This window comes from Cololabis saira, chromosome 14 (genome assembly GCF_033807715.1).
Source record: "Cololabis saira isolate AMF1-May2022 chromosome 14, fColSai1.1, whole genome shotgun sequence".
In the NCBI taxonomy this organism is placed as follows: domain Eukaryota; kingdom Metazoa; phylum Chordata; class Actinopteri; order Beloniformes; family Belonidae; genus Cololabis; species Cololabis saira.
The window spans coordinates 33206343-33227477 of record NC_084600.1 but is presented as its reverse complement, the minus strand read 5'-3'; the positions used below and the strand labels follow the sequence as shown (position 1 = coordinate 33227477).

General features: G+C 41.7%; 1 protein-coding gene across 1 annotated transcript; it reads right to left on the bottom strand.

Moving 5' to 3' along the window:
• Positions 1 to 4327: 4327 nt before the first annotated feature.
• On the bottom strand, positions 4328 to 20874 carry oatx (organic anion transporter X). The gene is made up of 16 exons (XM_061739150.1): positions 20820 to 20874; positions 20422 to 20508; positions 20153 to 20320; positions 18707 to 18780; positions 18498 to 18627; positions 18257 to 18360; positions 18018 to 18172; positions 17771 to 17939; positions 10512 to 10635; positions 10316 to 10431; positions 10098 to 10152; positions 9831 to 9990; positions 6634 to 6742; positions 6460 to 6538; positions 4937 to 5064; positions 4328 to 4764 (listed from the first exon to the last, which is right to left on the bottom strand). The coding sequence occupies exons 2-16, from the start codon at positions 20446 to 20448 to the stop codon at positions 4620 to 4622; spliced, it is 1743 nt and encodes a 580-aa protein (XP_061595134.1). The 5' UTR covers positions 20449 to 20508; positions 20820 to 20874; the 3' UTR covers positions 4328 to 4619.
• Between the last annotated feature and the right edge of the window lie 261 nt (positions 20875 to 21135).

Genomic DNA, 21135 nt, shown 5'->3' with positions numbered 1-21135 from the left:
TCAATAGACAGCTGATGATCGATCGGACATGGTTGATCTGATCTGTAATCTGATCTGTGCTCTGAGTTTAAAATTAATAATTGTAATAGAAAAGATTCTGGGTTAGTTAAATTAACTTTAAATGTTTAAGTGACCCTAACCCTATCAGACCAACCAAAATCTGATAATCAGTCTGAGAACCAGGATCCAGTACTCGAGTTGTAAAAAAGAAATCAGGGGGGATGGTGGATTTTATCATATGGGGACAGATAATTTGTGCTGATTACAAATAATATAATATATTACAAATAATAGCACTGACCAAAACACCTGCAGAAATACTGCAGGAATGACATAGCAGCAGTTAAATGCAGCCTTCTGTAAGCTTTAAATATCCACTGGGCTTACATCAAGTACATCAAAACACAAAAATAAAAACAGTTTTCTGAACTTATCAATATGCCTCTGTCCTTCACAGGATAAGTAAAAGGGATTACTGTAAAAACTCAAAATCTTAACAAGAATATTTGTCTTATTTCTAGTTAAAATGTCTCATTACACTTAAAACAAGACTCATAACTGGAAAAAAACTACAATTTTCACCTGTTTCAAGTAGATTTTCACTTGAAATAAGTAGAAAAATCTGCCAGTGGAACAAGATTTTTTCGCTTGTAATAAGATGATAAATCTTGTCCCACTGGCAGATTTTCCTACTTATTTCAAGTGAAAATTTACTCGAAACAGGTGAAAATTGTCAAATAAGTTATTTTTCTGGTGTTATTTTTCTGGTGATGACTCTAAATGTTGAAATAGCAGTAATACCACATTCATTGATGAAATGACATAAGGGATGGAAAGGGGGGATGGCAGTTTTAGGGGAGATGATTTCGACCGTTTTTATTTCAGGGGGGATGCCATCCTCCCTCATCCCCCCTCAACTCGAGTACTGCCAGTATCTGATAATGAACCTCATAGCTAGGAGCATTTCGATTACTTTGAAATACTGGTGGACATTTTACGTTTATTTGATTTGTTTATTGTGATTTTAATGCATGTTTGTGTAATTAAAGCTGGTGTAACCCAAACCCAAGTTTGTGTTACTAGTACTTGCTTCAGGATGTTGGGGTCGAAATAACAAACCATGGATTTCCAAAGCTCTATATTTGTTAATCAGGGTGAGGAAATCCAGTTCAGGGAATCTCAGAAACAAATGAAAAAGGACATTAGGATTGTCCAACGTAATTTCAAGCACAAAGTTGACAGCTTGCTCAAGGTCGGGACATCCCACCCCGCTTGGGATGGAGTGAAGTCCATTATGGGAGGAAATCCAAAAAGGGCCCAGTTTCCCTCCATGGGAGAACTGATGCTGTTTTGGCAAATTAATTAAATGGCTTTTACAACCATTTTAATGTCCATTATTTTAGTAATGAGCTGGCAGTTTTTAGGGAAGAGGCTCCCTTGAATAATTCCTCGTTTGAGCTTGAAGCAGGCAGTTTTTAATCACTTATTTTAGCATTTCACAGGAGTAGTAAACAAGGTTGAGGTTCAGAAACTCTTCCGCCATACAAAATGAAGGAAAAGTCCTGGTCCTGATGGGATTGAAGGTTGGATTCTTAAGAATTGTTCTGAGCAGTTGGCAGGCCTCTTCTGTTTTATCTTTTCAGTCTCCCTTCTGCTGAGCTGGGTGCCTAAAATCAGGAAGAACTTAATTATTGTTCCAGTACCCATAATTAACATGCCCAAATATCTCAATGACTACAGAACACAGACGGGTACCGATCGTCTGGGTGATCGCTACTGCGTCCTGGCGCCGCGCTTCAACCTGGTCTAATGAACATGATGAAGGTCAACTGATTATTTAAGTATCAGACTGATACATTCTCAACTTTGTGAAATGCTGACATCCTAACACAAAGATTGAGGACCCACAATGTAGATGGGGATATAAGGAGTCCAAGATTGCAGATTCTATACAGAACAGAGCTGCTCGCTGTTTCTTGGGGGTTCATAAATTTGCTCCGATCTTGGCCGTTCAAGGTGACATGGGTTGGCTTCCTGGTTCCATAATACGTAAATGTGAGATGATTAGATTGTGGAATCGTTTACTTAATATGCCGGAAGACAGGATCAATAAGAAAGTTTTTATTTGGAGTAAATTAAATGGTTCGCCATGGGCTAAAGAAATATTTGCATTATTTGAAGAGGTTGGATTACAGTATATGTATAGGAATAACTTAACCTGTTCAATAACTTCAATTAGTGATAAGTTTTTTGCTTTATTTAATGCAAAATGGTTAAATGAGATTTTGTTTAAACCCAAATTACGAACATACATCCAAATCAAGCACAATTATGGCCCTGAACCTTCTGTTAAAGCAAACCTAACACGAAATCAAATGTCTTTAATGGCTCAGCTGAGAACAGGAATCCTTCCCTTGAATCTGGAAGTCGGTAGATTTAAAAACATTCCCGAAGATGAAAGGTTGTGTGAATTATGTGAACTTAATGAAGTGGAAAGTGAATCACATTTTTTGTTATATTGCATGTACAATACACAATGTTATATTGTGTATTGTATGATGAACTGAGAACTCCATTATTTACCGAAATGTTTGTTAAAAAACCGGAAATGTTCTGGTGCTCTGACGATGATAGATTGGACGGATTTAGCTTCAATGTTTTTAAGTTGGCTCATTTTGTTTCTGAAGCCTGGAGAAAGCGTCAGGATTGTTTATTTGTTTAATTGGTACAGGGTCTGTTGTCTGGCTTTCATTTCCTTTATGTCCCCCCCCCCCCTCCCAATGTTGTGTCTTATCTCCACTTTTGAACTCCAGCCATCTTCAAAGCATCCTCCAATGGGCTGCTGATTTGTCATTTATCAGTTGGGCCGTCTGGGAGCCCTGTCAAACTAATGCTCCCAGACTGGCTGCTCGTCCCTCTGCCCCCCACCGCCCCCACACCACCATTGGAGCATGGAATCTCAAGTGTGTGAGAGTTTACAGCCCCTCATCCCGGTTGATGGTGTTGCTTGCCTGGGTTCAGATTTCGAGGAACTCCATCGCTCAAATTTATTGGTCTCAGAGGATCTTGCCCACAGGCTGTCTGAGAAGATACGCTCGACAGGGCTCCCAGACATGCCAGCTGATAAATGACACATCAGCAGCACCTAATGTCAGTCAAAGTTGCCAGAGGAGCTGCAGACCTACAGACGGATGCTTGTAGTAGGATATTCTGTTTCTGATGTAATTTCAGTGGCAAAATCTGAAATAACCGCTGTGTTCAGCCAACAAACTGCTGATTGTTTCATTGTTATGGAGTTGTGATGGAGACCAAATTTTCTTTTTTATATCAGCCTGTAGATGTGTTGATTTTTGCTGTAAAGATGGCCATTTTAACATGGAGATTACCTATATTTACATGGACCACAAAAACTCTGATTATTATCAGATTTAACAATATTCAGTATACTTGATTAAGAAATACCTGTATATGATTAAGAAAGTGCCATGTAAACAGTACACTTAAAATTACTCATATATTACTCATACTATATAAAATACTCCTAATCAGAGTAATCAATGAGCATATTAAGGCAGGTGGAGTATGCCGATCATAGTCTGATTATTAAGACATTTAAACACCTTAATTGAAATATGATCATAGTCTGAAGATATGTAATCAACTTAAGTGAAATATGACGGCCGGTTGCAGATTTAGCAGCATTTTACATCAGTAAATTCCATGAAGACAACACTCTCAGTCTTTACTTCTCCTCCTCATCCAGTCCTGCAAGATCTTTGCAAGGTAGAAAAGTTTCAGAATGACAGAACATCTACCCGTTGATGTGAAAAGTTTGTCTGCCGACATCTATTAACAAGTAGAACGCTGAATATAAGAAGCTGAACTTGAAGTTTTAACACCATCTGAAATTAAACACTTAAGCTATCATTTACCAGTGAACTAATTTTATTTTAGTGATCATGAAAAGTCATGACATATGGGTGCTGTGATCGCCTGGCGACCTGCCCAGGGTGTCCCCCCGCCTCTCGCCTGTAATGAGCCGGGATAGGTTCCAGCAGGACCCCGTGACCTTGTAAAGGATAAAGCGGGTATAGAAAATGGATGGATGGATGAATGGATGACATATGGTGGACGTGTTCCTATCGGCTTCCTGGCAACATGGCTGCAGTCAGTATCGAGAAAAAGTTTCAAATGGTTCCTCAGACATCTCTGGATGATGTGACCATTGTTTTTACAGGCTATGGAGGACGATAAACTGAGCCTGTCAGGCAAGATTCAAAAGGAAAGACAAAGAAGCCACTCAATTCATTGATATTTTTATTGACATCCTCAGCTGCTCACTCTGAGTGTTTCAGACTATAGCATGTTATCAGTAACTTGAATTAGTTCATCACAATCACATTCATTTCTGTTAGTCATAACTGATTCCTCAAGAAAAGATCAAACTTGTTACAGACTTTTCCACTTCCTGTACTGGCTTGATTTTGTTCCGATCCGTCCACCTGTAATCAATCACTTGTTTGATTTTGACTACTGTATGAAAATGATTTTGTTTACTTTTAAAATAACTGCCTCCCTGTGTCATTTGTTCTGATTTGAATGCCGCGTCATCTGATTGGTCAGAGCGCGTTGAGACCACTCCCTTCTGTGTCCTTCAGATCTTTCAAAGCCACTCCTTCTTTAGGCACCACACCCCCAGGAAACTGCACGTCATCATTTAGTACCACGCCCTCTTTCTGCCTGGAGCTGGAGCTTTGTCGAGACCTATACACAAAGAAATGTTAATCAGATATTGATCAGGTTTTTGATGAACACTATGATAATCATTAATTAATAATCATCATTTCTTTAAAGAGTATGATTTTTTGAGGATTGCTGTTAATCGGTTATGTTTTTTTGTTTGTTTTATGATCAGTGACTTCTCAGGAATATTCACCATTTTTCCTCCACATCGTCGATAGTGTCGGGCAGTGGCTCATTGAGCGTCTCCGGTAGGAAGCAGGCGAACCCGCTGGCGATCACTGCAGCACCCCCATAGACGATGCTAGGCAGAGCAGGAAGTACCTGGTAAGTCATTAGAAGGTCAGTTGTTTATTGGTGGTGTGCAAAAGTTAGGACACTTTTTTTCCATTCTACCAACATCATAAAAGTCAACTGATAGATGCTCAACTTTGTGGAACGCTGACATACTTTGTGAAAACACACCCTGCGGAGGAAACATTACAGCTAACTGGGAACACTGGATTTATAGCTGGAGAGTGGAATGAAGAGGAGATCTCCATGACATCATTATAGTGCCATCGCAATGTGGAAGAGATTAATTACTGCGAGGAGTCCAAGCCCCAGACCATCAACCCTCCACCACTGTGCTTGAGAGTGGGTATGAGGTGTTTCTGCTGAAATGCTGTTTTTTTTTGTTTTTTCCAAACATGGTTTTGGACATCAAGACTAAACATGTCAACTTTGGTCTTATCTTTCCGTATCTGTTCCAGAAGTATGCTGGAGTGTTGGGGTTGGGGCAGATGCAGTTTTGTGAACCTCAGCCATGTTTCTATGGTCTTCTTAAACAGAAGAGGTTCTTCTCCTGAAAAGCCTCCTGCTAGTTGGGTTTTCATGGACTTCTGCATTGAACACAGGGCCTTTATGCTCTGAGATGGAGGTCTCTGCCAGTTTTCTAACGGTCTGATCTTGGGGAAATTAGCTGGGACGTCCACTCTTGGGAAAATTGAGAACTGTGTTGAATGTTTTCCTCTTTTGAACAATCTTTATAACTGTAGAACATAGAACTCCAAATATTCAATAAATGGTTTTGGAACCCTTTCCAGACTCATGTGCAACAGTTGCTTCTCTAAGACCACTTGTGATGTCTTTCTGTGTTGGCCATTGTGTTAACAGACAACTGAATGCTTTCCCAGAGGTCTGCACACCTACTGCTGATCGTTTAATCAATTAAGATGATTATCAGCACCTGGCTGTAACTCTTTAATTCTATGGAAGCAGTAAGGGGGTACTTGTGATTTCCCCAAATTATTTTTTTCACCATGGCTTCATCTTTTCTGCATAAGAAATAGCATGTTAAAGAAAAACATTTTTCTGTTATTGTTACTTTAAAGTTGTATCTGTATAATACGAGAACCACTATGATCAGATGGTTTATGATTTTTTTTTCAGGAAAAAAAGGTTAAAAGATGAAGAACTAACTTTTATGTGTGACTGTAAATGTTAAAACATTCTGTACTCAATAAATTAATAAGTTTTATGTTTTTTAAAGTTTTATGTGAAGCACTTTGTGTTGCATTTTATACATGCATGAAAAGCGCTATACAAATAAAGTTTGATTTGATTTGAACTGTTTCCACCCTCTTTGATTCATTACAGTGTCTCTGATGACATCAAATATTGTATAAACAAAGAGAACCAGCAGGAGTTCATATTCCAGGTATTGATCAATGACATCACCTCATCCAGGATTAGTACTGCCGGTGCTGCCATGCTCCCGATCCGCGCCATTGTGGAGACGAATCCCATTCCCGTCTGCCTGAAAGCACCATGTCATTGTGTGATCAGCATGCTGTGCAGCTGAAGATGTGTGCATGTTCTGACAGGATGCAGCTCCAGGACAAAAGAATTCACCTGATGACGGTGGGGTAAAGCTCTCCGGTGTACAGGTAGACCGTGGTGAAGGAGGCTGAGGTGAAGGCCTTACCCAGGCAGGCAAGCGCAGTCCTGAGGGTCTGCATGTCTTTTTTGGGCGGTGGGGGAGGAGGAAATTGGGACCAGAATTAGAAAAAAATTTAAATAAGACTAAAAAGCCAAAGAATCAGGCTGAAAGAAGACCATGAAGGCACAGATCAGAAGATGATGAAGAGTGTTGAGAGCAGGAGCTTTAGATACTGAAATTATGACAGGAAAGAGCTCACTGATATGAAGCATTGAAGGAGGGTGGATTTACTGAGTGACCAGGAACCAGGTGGAAAAGCGGTCAGGCCGGAAACACTGGAGACAAACCAACCCTCACCCTAACCCCGGCATGATGGGGAATTAAGGAGTAGAATAACGGAGTAGATGTAGAATTAGTGGAGTCTAGGGCTGTTTGATTAATCGATTTTAAATCATAATCGCGATTATGTAATTAGAACGATGTTAAAACGTGAAATTCGTAAAATCGATTTTTCACTTTTTTTTTCGTTTTTTTTTTTACCTTGTCTGCACACATATTAATGATTGATACCATAGTAATGATTGATGGAAATACTTCTCAATACCTGCGACAAGTGCCCCATCAGAGAGGCTCTTTAGTGTAGGAGGGGGCGTTGTAACATGCCACCGGGCATCCCTCAACCCAGATGCGGTAGACCGGCTCGTGTTCCTTGCAAAAAACTTGCAAATGTGAATAGCAAATGTAATGAGTGACATTACACACCTCTACCTCCTTCATGGGTTGCATTATTATTTAGCATACAAAGACCCAGTTTAGTTTAATTAGAAAATGTCTTGTTTTATTTAATTGGAAATATAACTTACTGTATGTTTGCAAGTGCTGATTTGCTGATTTCTTTTTTCAGAGATAAAACTTTATATTTTATTATATTTTTTAAAACTTTTTTTCAACTTATTTTACAGAGTTTTGCACTTTATTCCTTCATTTTTGGTTTAATAAGAGCAAAGTTTGCACTTAAAGCCCAATGGGGCAAATGTTAAATAAAAAAACAGCATATTTGAAATCATTTCTTTGCCTTTTGTCAATTCACAAAATAATCGTAATCGTAATCGAAAATCGGATTTTGAGAGAAAAAAATCTAGATTTTATTTTTGGGCAAAATCGAACAGCCCTAGTGGAGTCTAACCCCAGATTGCCGGAATATTTCTACCATTAGCTGCAGCAAAACCAGAACTATTTCCAAGTTATTTCAGGAAGCTTCTGTTCTCTAATTTTTTTATTTCTTTATCTTCCGACCATAACAAAACATTTATCTTTGTTTTGTCTTCATGCATCTGCTGTTACGGACATCCATCTAACTTCCCAGTGTGGTCTGGTCTGCTTCCACCAATGGCGCCTTCAGGAACACTGAGCTCAATCAGATCTGGACATGTAATCATTGTGAACTATTAGAACCTCTATATTCTTAAGTCTTCCTTGTTTCCTAAGATCAGTTACTGGAAAACATCTTCTGGAGTGAGTTAGATCAGCACTCCAATGCTGCAGGGTGGTGACAGGTGAGTAATTAAACAGCATCAGATAGAGATATGGAGGACACCTCTGGTACCAAAGAGGAAAAAAGTGAAGGGAGAACAAAAGATTTAGTGGAAGAAGTTGAAAATGGAAAGCTGCTGTGGCTCCTTCCAGGAGAAGCTGAGACCGGCTCTGAATGGTGAAGAACTTCTAGATGACCGGACAACAGAAACAAATGTTAACAAGACGGCAGGAAAGGGTTAAGTGTGTCATCTGGACTTATAAAGGAAAATAAGGAGGTCCAGTAGTGAAACAGGGAGGTTCAGGAGACCATCAATAAGAAAAGGTTTGAAAAGATGAAAACAGATAGGAAGTGAAATGAGGAATAAAGCCAGGAGAAGAAAGAAATAAGATAAAGAGGGAGGAGATAAAACAAAAAGGAGGAGAGGGGGCCCATGTAATTGTGCGGGCTTTGCTAGGGCAGTGCCAGTGGGTGAAAGCACAGCCATCAGGCATTTGTAAATGGGTCCCTCCACAAGGTCCGGCTCCAGGGTGAGACTCCGAAAACCGATGCCCGGGCGAAAGACACTGTGCTCCTTGATTTAACATATCCACCATGTGACCCTGACTGAATCAGTCTAAGCCTGGCCCACACCCCAAGACCAATTTACCTTGGGTGACTACCAGGGGAATTTGCAACATAGCCTCTGGGATCATTCAGGCGTCCAAACTCCAAAAATCCAAAAGGATTGGTTATTCAAAGGGAGCAGACGCCTCCCTAAGGACGTATTACAGGCTTGTCCAACAAGGCAGGAGACCCTTGGCAGACTTGGGACACACTGGAGGGATTTTATCGCTCAGAGTTTGGTTTGAGAATGTTAACGGCAAACATCAGGGAAAGTCAAGAGTTAAACTGTGTCTTTATAGGTTTAGATGAAGTTATGAGCTGAGATAAGAATTGTGGGATTGATGTGGAAGGCTGGAGAGTAGGGGTAACAGAGAAGTTTCAGCTGGAATTGGGACCTGATGAGCAAGATCAGGTTATACAGAGATCTCCATGGACTATGATGATGATGGTGTATGTGATCTATAGGGAGAACAGGAAGCAGGTGAAAGAGAATCTGCAGAGAAGAAGAGAGAGCACCAGAAAGGACAGTAATGTAGGAAATGTTTCCACAAAAAGACACAGAGAGACCAGACTTTCTCTATGGCTGGACACAGCAGCATTGACCATGAGACAGGAAGTAGAGCAGGTGGACGGAGACACAAGGATGTTCCGAGACAAGAATTAGAGCTGAAGGTGGGGACATGAACATATTGGTACGGCGGGTAGGATTAAGAACGTCAGAGGAGCCGTCAGGGTTAGGTGTCCAACATAAAGTCAGAGAGGGTGGACTGAGCTAGTTTGGACAAATAAACAGGAATATAGTAAATAGAGTGAAAGATGCTGGAGATGTAGCTGCCAGGAAGGAAGAGAAGACCACAGGGAGATCAGACTCAGGATCAGAACTAGGATCAGGATCAGAACAGAACCAGGATCATACAAGGATCAGAATCACACTAGGGGACAGATCAAGATCGTAATCACATTCAAGATCAGAACAAAGCCCAGACAAGGATTAGAATCACTATCGCACCAGGATGGGGATCAGGTTACCTGTAGGGACAAAGATGTTGGCAAAGATGATGATGGCCGACAGGAAGAGGCAGGACACCTGAGACACCCTTCTCCCCAGATAACTGAGCATGCCCAGAGCCATCAGTTTGGCAGGAATATCTACTGCTCCAAAGATGATCTGGACCAGGTAAATACTCACCTGGAAACCAACAGTCATTTGGATAGTAGTTCAGTAAAAACCATACCAGAAGAAAACAGAAATGGCATTAACCACCCGGACAGGTGGACAACTATGAGAGGACTCACCCCAAACTTCTGCAGGTCCATCGCCAAACCATAGTAAGCAAAACTGGTGGCGAACCTGCAGACAGGTAGTCAAGTAAACAGGTGGATGGATGACTATGTGGCCAGGTTGAAAGGTGAAAATGTGGTCAGGTGAAAAGATGGAGGGGTGAACAAGTGGACAGGTAAACAGGCGAACAGGTGAACAAGTGAGTTTGCAGGTAAAGAGGGGTATTCCTGACCAGACAGCGACCAGACAGATGGAGACGCGTCTCATTCCTTGGGTCTTTATCAGGTCAAACGCTGTGAACGATGAGCGGCTTGATTCGATCTCTTTACTCATGTGAGAGTGGAGAACCTGCAGTCACATGGTACTGAACTCAGCTTCTGATTAGTTAGAACTCACATTTAAACATGACAGAAATATTGATTTGTTACCTCTATTGTCAGTTTGTCAATAACCTCAGATTTTCCATTGATTCGAGCAACTCTGTGAAGACACTTCAGGGCATCTTCAGACCGACGTTTCATAACTAACCAGCGAGCTGATTCTGAATACCACCTGACAAATGACAGAACAAAGACTAGAACCAAACAAATTAGAACCAACTAAACAATTTGTTCTTTTACTTTCAGCTGTTCCCTTCAGGGGTCGCCACAGCAAATCATCTGTCTTCATCTAACCCTATCCTCTACATCCATACATTAATGATAATAAAATAATAATAAAATAATAATAATAATAATAATAATAATAATAATAATAATAATAATAATAATAATAATAATAATAATAATAATAATAATAATAATAATAATAATAATAATAATAATAATACCTCTGAAAACAGAAAGTGAAAAGATGCTAAAGAAACCGACAAAACCAATTTAGGTTGTCATTTAATCTAATGCATGTGTATCGGGTCTATACATCAAATCCTACATACTATACATGCATGAATAATAATAATAATAATAATAATAATAATAATAATAATAATAATAATAATAATAATAATAATAATAATAATGATAATAATAATAATCCTTTTTTTCATTATATGTCTTTTGAAGATACTCAAGGTCACTGTAAAAGCAGTTAAAAAAAAAATCAAACACAACACAGCAAGTACTAAATTACGGAGCCCCTAAAGGGACATGGATTTTTATTTTTTTATATAATGAGTTTTACGTGCGCACGTGAAACCTTTAAGTGAGCACGTAAAGTTGTTTACGTGAGCACGTAAAACGTTTATGCACTCACTAAAAAGTTTCACGCGCTCTCGCAAAACTTATAAGTGAGCGCCTAAAAGTTGTTCTACGTGAGTGTGTAAAAACAAGTACATTGGGAGTATTGCTGGAACAGGAGACCATCCAGTTGCGCCCTGCTCTGTTTATGAATGGAAATGACATTACAGGATTTAGCTGAGCTATATTTTAACCTGGGACTCCATTATAAGGATATTGCCACTTTGCTTGCAAGTAAACAACTTTACGTGCTCACTACGTGCGTGCGTAAAACTCATTAATAAAAAAAAAAAAAATCTGTGTCCCTTTAGGGGCTCCGTACTAAATAAATAAATGGAAAAAAACATTTTAAAACAGACGTATTAAAAAGTGTACACCTGTCTGATTAAATTACTTCTGAGCTGGGGATTGAGAGACGGTGAATCTGAGTTACTGATGTGTTGGAGGGCATTCCAGAGACGGGGATGAGCAACTGAAGGTTCTTGCTGGATGGCAAAGGAAGACCTGAGAGTATGGGTGTGTGTGTTGAGGTGGAGGAGGTTGATGAGGCCTTGACGGTGAGAAGCAGGATCTTATACATCCTATGGAATTTGATAGAAAGCCGGTGGAGCTGCTGCTAAGACAGGTGTTATATGACTGATGGAAGAGGTTCTGGTAAGGATGGGGGCGGCAGAGATTTGGACCAGTTGCAGTTTATTGATGGACTTGATGGGTCGACGAAACAGAAAGGAGCTCCAGTAATCAAGACAGGATGTGACCAAGCTGTGAACCACAAAAGCAGTACTTTTAGGTGAAAGGAATGAACAAAGACGGGAGATGTTGCACAGGTTGATATGAGTTTAAAATAATCGCTCATTATGACACCCAGGATGACACCCAGACTCTTTACTCTGGAAGAATGGTAAACTGAGGAGTTGTCAATGGAAATGAAGGATTTTAATAGGGTAGATTTGGTGATGGTTCAGTTTTATTACTGTTAAGTTTAAGGACCAAACCCACTTCTCATGGAAGAAGTTCTGTTATGGGGGTTCTATTTGACTTGATCCTAGCTTTCTACAACTATTTCCTTTGTCTTCATATTCAAGATGGACAAAGATGCACAAAACGTAGCCTGCGGATCTCTTTGTCTCCCCAGTTACTCATCTTGCAAATATATATCCGACTTCCTGATGCTGCTGTTACTCTCATCAGCTGTTTCCTTATTTTATGAAATAATAATAATGACTTTTGGTGAAGTATCTTGGTAGATAATCAGTACGGAAGCTCACAGCTTATAGTTCAATATCCAGCTGCAGTAACATGTCCTGGACACCATCTGTTGTTGACCAGTCCTGCAACTCCACCATTCTTGCTTTTTCCTCTTCAATTCTGTGTGTATCGTCTGAAAGTCGTCCAGAGAGACACTGAAGTCGGGGAAATGCTCCTGCAGCTATGTCTTGGTCAAACACATGATACTGGACTGATGAAAAAGTGCGCATTTGTCGTCATGGTTTGGTTTAAGTTCCTGTTTTATTTTGAAACCCGTGTCTGTGTTTCAGTTTTGTCTGGACTTCCCTGGTTCCCATCTGCCCTGATTGTCCGCACCTGTGTCTTGTAAACCCTTCTGTGTATATCTCATAGACATATAAAGGCTAGATGACTCGTCCGCGCTGCTGCGACGTCGTCACACGGCGGCCATCTTGCCACAGGAGAGCTCGCTCACTTTAACATTGTGTTTAATGGTGCCTGTACTGCAAAACAACCTTAACTTGCTCAATTCTCAACAGATTTTCAAACAGTTTGGTTTGTTATGAACGTCAGAGATGTAGTTATGACACTGCATACTTGTGAATAACTATAAACATTGAAAAACCTACTTTTATATGAAAATAACCAAAACGGATAGCTATGACATGGTATTTATATTAAATCAATATTTCCATAGTATTCTTAGTAAAATTTATATTTACATTATAACATATATACATATATATATATATTATTACCATATAACATGTATATATACATATATATATGAAGATGTTATAATATATATATATATACATGTGTGTGTGTGTGTGTTATATGGTAATAATATATATGTATATATGTTATAATGTAAATATAAATGTTACTAAGAATACTATAGAAATATTGATTTAATATACCATGTCATAGCTATCTGTTTCTTGTTATTTTCATATAAAAGTACGTTTTTCAATGTTTATAATTATTCACAAGTATGCAGTGTCATAACTACATCTCTGACGTTCATAACAAACCAACCTGTTTGAAAATCTATTGAGAATTGAGCAAGTTAAGGTTGTTTAAGCAGAACATGCACCATTAAACACAATGTTAAAGTGAGCGAGTCTCCTGTGGCAAGATGGCCGCCGTGTGACGACGTCGCTCTGCATTGGCAGCAGCGCGGACGAGTCATCTAGCCTTTATATATGTCTATGGTATATCTTGTCTGGTCTTTCCCTTGCTCCCTGCTAGTCTGTACTGTTTCTACCCTCCGTGTGTCCTGTAAGGCTATTTGGATTTTTTGCTCTCATGTTTTTTGCAATACTGCTCAGCAGCGCTTTAGGTTTTGATTAATTTAATAAATCCCCATTTTTGGAACTCCTGCATTTGGGTCCTATCAACAGCACAATGTGACACTCAGCCCTTCAAGCTCGTCCATCTTATGAGGGAGAAACCAGATGTTACTGATGACCACATTTGGAAGCGCTGGTTTAAACATCCTCTTTGCTCCTGCTCTACACCCACAACATCTCTTTTTCAATTTGTGGGGGATTTGGGGTATCAGTCTGGGTTTAATTTGGCATTTTGATATCTTGATCAGCTGCTCCCTGATAAACAACTTTGTTCGTTGCTATATTTACTCGACATAAAAGGTGTTAAAAGTGAATAATGTCAATGAAAAGACTTTGACTTTAATGATCAAGAGCTACTGCAGCAAGCTGCCACCATGAGCAGTGCTATTCTAGAAAGACAATCAGATCAAGGAGGGTGAGGATGTAAGGAAGTCAAGAATCAGCAGCCATCAGACCAACGTTGGTGATCTTGAACAGCACTGTTTCAGTGCTGTGTAGTGGGCGAAGACCACACTGGAAGTGATCCTAAAGTTCATTGTCAGAGAGGTGGGCATGAACCTGAGATTAAACAATTTTTCCAAGAATTCTGGAGAGAAAGGGATGATGCAGTGAAGAAAGGTAGACACTAGTAAGGGGCTCTTCAAACAAATCTGTTTTTTAAATTATTCAGAATGCCTAAACCCACTTAAAACTTGGTCAGATAACTGCAGTATGGACCTGAGACCCAGGAACAAATGTCCTATCAAAGAAAAGGTGAGTGAACAGAGCTTGACAACCATGGGAGAAACAGTCATGAGTGACCACGTGGAAGTTGGCATGACGGTGGCTACAACACATGAACACCTGAGCGGCAAAGATGCACTCATTGTCCTACAGGAGATAAGAGATAGCAAATAGGCTCTCTAAAAAGGTTGACTCTAAAATTATCTCAGTCCATCTCTGGACCATGCTGGATAAATTATGTTCTCATGTCCCTGAAACAGAGGAGCACATTAGCACAATGGAGGACCAGCTGATAGAGCTTGGCCCGCGCCCTACCAAGCTGAGAAAGGAGAACTACAGCTGACACAAACATATATGTCATTTAAGTTTGAAAAGACTGTGAAAGGAATGATCTCATGGACCCTTTTGTTAATTGGATATCAGCCACTCAGGGATTAGGACACTTCACGGAGCCGACTGACCGTCTAATGGCAGCCCATCCACCTGCTGAACAGAGGCCATGACCCGCTCTGGTTCACCTGCTCAATGTCACAACAGAGAAAACATCCTTTGTATCGCTTAACAGCTCTTAAAGAAAAGGGTCCCATCTTCTATGAGGGCAAGCCGGTGATGTTTTTCCCAAACACTTTAGTAAAATGAACAAAGGAGTGAGAAACTTTGATCCAGGGAGCTCCCCTTTGCTCTGCTTCATGCTGCAATACAGAGTTAAAGCCCCAATGGGAAGAGGAGACTGTTCAAAACACAGAAGGCTCTCCTATGTGATTTCTCAGGGATCCGATGGCTTTGATGTAAACCGGACTATCAGCCACAGTTTGTAGGAGTTATCACCCTAGTAAACTGTTGTCAGTGCTGATTATTAAAGTAACTCTGGATTATGTGAATCATGAAAGTAGTGAGGTTTACATTTCTTCACAACTGACTAAGGCTGTTTTAATGTAAGCGAACTAGGTTAACACTTTTAATTGGGTCTATTCAATGTCATCTAGACAGGCGACAAGGAACCACCAGATCTACCAGGAGCTCTTTTTTTTTTTTTATTTAATAATATTTTTATCCCGGTTTTTTCCCCCATTTTATCACCCAGTGCTCCTACCTAAGTGAAAGTCCTGGGCATTGCCATCCTCTACCAATCCCGGGAGGGCCCTACACTGAGCTCAGGTCTCCTCCTTATCCTGAGGAGTGAGCAGGCCGCATCTTTTCACCAGACAGGGTGGGGTTTCTCCGGCCGGACGTAGCGCGTGGCGCCCCGGTTAGCCAGAGGGGGCATGTATAGCCCAGGAGTGTTGCATGTTTTTGTGAGGGTAGCTCACATTGCTACCCAAGGGAACACGGGGAGAACATGCAAACTCCACACAGAAAGGCCCTTTCGCCAACCCCACCCAGGGTGTGGGCGCTGAAGTCATGGGGGAACTAACACGCACTTCAGCGCCCACAGCATCGCCGGCGGGAATCAAACCCAGGACCTTCTTGCTGTGAGATGGCTGCACTACCAGCTGCGCCACTGTGCCCCCAAAAGGAGGGCCAGGAGCTCTGTCACTTCTCAGCGGCTCGCGGCTCCCAGCTGACGTTTCAGCAGCGCCGAGACAAAAAAAAAAAAGCGTTGCGCCTTGAAATTTCTCTCACTCTCATTTTTTAACTTGATATCGAACACAAGTCACAGCAGCACATATATCATCTCCTCCAGGTTATACATCTTTAGTGTTGTCTTCTTCGTTTAGATTACACAATCAAATACGTCACAGCGGCTTCGCTCCAACCCTCCTACTTCTCATCTGGGTGTCTAAAAAGAAATGAGGGCAAGGCGAATGGAGGCGAGGCGAGGCGTGGCGAGTTGAGTCGAGTCGCGCTGAGTAGGTACTAGTATAAAAGCGCCATTTGTATACCTGGAGGACTGGAGGATTTTCTCCAGATCGCTGGAGGACCACGTCCAGGCGGTCCTCCAAAGACTCTTGCAAAACACATTTTTTGTCAAGGCAGACAAGTGTGAGTTCCATGCCCTTGGTGTCCTTCCTGGATTACATCATCAGCCAGGGGAACATCCGCATGGACCCTGCCAAGGTGTCCTCAGTCACCGCCTGGCCAGTACTTGACTCTCGAAAGCAGCTGTAATGATTCCTGGGGTTCGTCAACTTCTATTACCGCTTCATCCGAGGGTAAGGCACAGTGGCAGCCCCTCTCACGGCTCGCACCTCTCCCAAGGTCCCCTTCAGCTGTTCACCCCGAGCCGACACCGCCTTCCAGACCCTCAAGAGCCGCTTCACCTCTGCCCCCATCCTGTGCATGCCTGACCCAGAGAGACAATTTGAAGTGGAGGTGGACGCCTCGGATGTCGGTGTAGGGGCCACCCTGGTTCAGCGGCCCGCCGATGATCAACAACTCCACCCCTGCTCCTTCTTCTCCCAGCGACTTAACCCCGCTGAGAGAAACTACGACATCGGCAACCGAGACTTCCTGGGGGTGAAGAAGGCGGCTCTGGAGGGTGGCCAAACAACCGTGGACCGACCACAAAAATATGGAATACATCAGAACGGCCAGAAGAATTCCAGGCAGACCGGCTGGTCCCTCTTCCTCACCCACTTCATCTTTACCCTCTCCTACCAACCAGGTAGCCGCAACGTCACCAGCCTTCCCTTGGCTCGCCTGGCCGATGCCATCGGGAGTTGAGGAGAGGGTCCGAGCAGCACTGGAGGAGCAGCCAGGTGATGAAAACCAGACAATGCATCACAGGGACCCCACTTCCTCCCATCAAGAACATCCAGAGGAAAAGCTCTTTACCTCAAGCTCATTGTGAAGGAACCTCCTACCCTGCCCATAGAGTAATACTGAACTCTGAGCCCCTGCTAAACCCCACCCTACCCCTTGTACTCATTCCCTATGTAATGTACACGTGCAATAACTATAAAGTAAAATCTAATCTAATGATATTTAATCTAAGAGACCAGAATCCGCTGGCCAATCATAGAACAAACTACAAATCTGCGATATGACCAGTGAAAGAACAAAGAAAAGAACATGTCTAATGACAATAGAGACCAGAATCCCAGATAAATGATAGAACAGACTGGAACCCTCTGAACAATGACAGAACAAAGACTAGGATATCATGACTAATGACATATATGCATTTATGTTGTTATCTAGACTGACCAGCTGTAGGCGAAGTACAGCAAATGAGGAGCGCAGACGAACACCTGCAGTTTCCTCCAGTCTCTCAGCCAGTAGGCAGCCCCCGCCAGGATCATTTGACCGAAGGTGAAGAAGAAGGAGCTGAGCGTCCCCACTAGCGTCCTGGTCTTGGTAGGGATCCACTCCACCTCTGAGGACAGAGAGGGAAACAGTCAGACAGGTGGAAACCCAGGATTAAAGATGAACAAGTAAACATTGAGACAGGTACTCAAGGAGACTCCGTTGATGATGATTCCAGACACCGCCATGCCACTCAGGAACCGGAAAATGCAGTAGGCAGAGTATGAAGGAGATAGGGCAGAGCTAGTTCCGAGCACGGCCAGCTGCAGGTATGACCAGATAAGGACAGACCGCCTTCCGTACCTGACAGACAGTGATGGGTGTGAAAAGGTGCTGCTCACCTGTGACCGAAGCTCTACTGCAAAGATTGGCACAGGTGAGTCTCACCTGTCTGACAGACCGCCATAGATGATTGCACCTGCTAGGACTCCGCCCATATAGATAGTTTGAATCATTTGTTTGAGAGGACGCAGAGAACACACCAGGCCCCACTGACAGAAGGAATGGTGGAAACAGGTGCCACAGATGGGTAAGTTCAAGTGAGATAACTGTAGCATCTGACATCATTGCTGCAGTTCATTAATACCGTCAACCTAATTGTTGACATACACACGCTTCCTTAGGTTACCTCGGAAACAGTTGTGGCGTCAAACTCGGATCGATCAAAGGTCCATCCATCCACACAGTCTTCAGTTGGTAGCTCGCTTATGTTAAATGAGCTTTTAGTGTCTAAAAGGTGCCACTGAGGCTCCACATATCTGAGACAAAGGTGAAACAGCAAATGATGAAAGTGGTGTCAATCTCAGTATGAATCAACACAAAAAGAAACCATGTTACCTTTTGCAGCGGTCCAGTCTTTTTCCTGAAGGATCCGGAGGGATGAAAGCTTTCAACAGCTGTGTCTGGTCCATCTGATCAAAGGACCAAACATATTAATCTACCAGACGGACCTTCACACTCGTCTACCAGGCCGACCTTCACATTCATCATCCAGATGAGCTTCACAATCATTTACCGCACCAATCTTCACATTCATCTACCGCATGGATGTTTACATTCATCCACCAGACCGACATTCACAATCATCATCCAGATGAACTTCACAATCATTTACCGCACCAATCTTCACATTCATCTACCACATGGATGTTTACATTCATCCATCAGACCGATATTCATATTCATCCACCAGACCGACATTCACAATCATCTATCAGACTGACTTTCACATTCACATAGCAAACCGACCTTCACATTTATGGACCTTCACATTCATCTACCACATGGACCTTCACATTCATCCACAAAAATGGACCTTCACATTCATCTATCAGATGGACCTTCATATTTATCTACTAAACTGACTTTCACAATTATCTACCACACCAATCTTCACATTCATCTACCTTCATGGACCTTCACATTCATCTACTGCATGGACTTTCACATTCATCTATCACATTCATCCATAAGACCGATATTCATATTCATCCACCAGACCGATATTCACATTCATCCACCAGACCGATATTCATATTCATAAGATAAGATAAGCAAGATAAGATAAGATAAGATAAGATAAGATAAGATAAGATAAGATAAGATAAGATAAGATAAGATAAGATGAGCAAATTTCCCCTCTGTGGGACTATTAAAGGTTTATCTTATCTTATCTTATCTTATCATCCACCAGACCGATATTCACAATCATCTATCAGATGGACTTTCATATTTATCTACTATACTGACCTTCACAATCATCTACCACACCAATCTTCACATTCATCTACCGCATGGACTTTCACAATTCATCTACTGCATGGACCTTCACATTCATCTATCACATTCATCCACCAGACCGATATTCACATTCATCCACCAGACCGATATTCACATTCATCCATCAGACCGATATTCATATTCATCCACCAGACCGATATTCATATTCATCCACCAGACCGATATTCATATTCATCCACCAGACCGATATTCATATTCATCCACCAGACCGATATTCACATTCATCCACCAGACCGATATTCATATTCATCCACCAGACCGATACTCATATTCATCCACCAGACCGATATTCACATTCATCCACCGGACCGATATTCATATTCATCCACCAGATCAACCTTCACATTCATCTATCACATTCATCTACCAGACTGACTTTCACATTCACATAGCAAACCGACTTTCACATCTATGGACCTTGATATTCATCTACCACATGGACCTTCACATTCATCTACAAGACCGACTTTCACATGTAGTTACCTGGAAGATGACTGATAGGTTGTGCAGGCTCTGATTGGCCGGCAGGCTGCAGTAGTGGGTGGGTATTCCTGAGACAAAATTGTTGAGCAGGTTCTGACTTGCCATCATCAACCCAGGTAAACTGATGAGAGTTACATGGAGCCACTGATACCTGCCAAATCCGCCCACCTGGTCACAGTGGACAGTAGAGGTAAGTTACACACCTGCATCCACACAGCTGTGTGGATTGTTCTTCATGTAATCATATTAATGCACTAAAAGAGACTCACTTCGTCCAGCAGGTCAGTGAAGCCCATCCCTGCGACAGGGACAGCTACAATTGCGACAGCTGGATCAGGTGTGTGGAGTTGTCAGAGCTTCAGTTCCAGCAAAAAAAACCTTGTTCACAAACTGAACAAATCAGGTTCCACTAAACCTTCATCTGATTTTTTTTTTTAATTTGCAAACTTTCCAAAACTTCTCCAAACTCTCCAGACCTGGAGGTTTCCCTGCCCTCTCAGAGAGTCGTTCCTCCAGACTGCAGAGGACTTCTGAAGTCCTGCAACAGCTCCTGTGCTCTCAATGCTAAAACATTGGAATTTTTCTATGGAGTCTGGTGAGAGTTCTTAAAAGATTAGTGGCTGCAGTTACAGGAAGTGAAAAGAGGATTTTGTGAATGAGTACTTACAGTCTGAAGGCTGGCGAATGACTAGATGCAGAGACGGAGGAGTGGACAGATGGATGGACGGATGGATGGAGGGAGTGTGGCGATGAGTGGAGCTGCAGACAATATTTGACTGAACATTAATAATTGATGGAGGAGGAGACAAAGTTCATCCTTCCTTACATTCATACATGATTGAGCTGTCAGTCATTGATAATTGATTAATCAATCAATCATCTGACTTAATGGCATTATAGATCAATCGATCATGATCAGAAACCAAACAAAAACTCAACAAAAATGCATTTTTCAAAATAAATTACTTTATCAAGAAAATAAA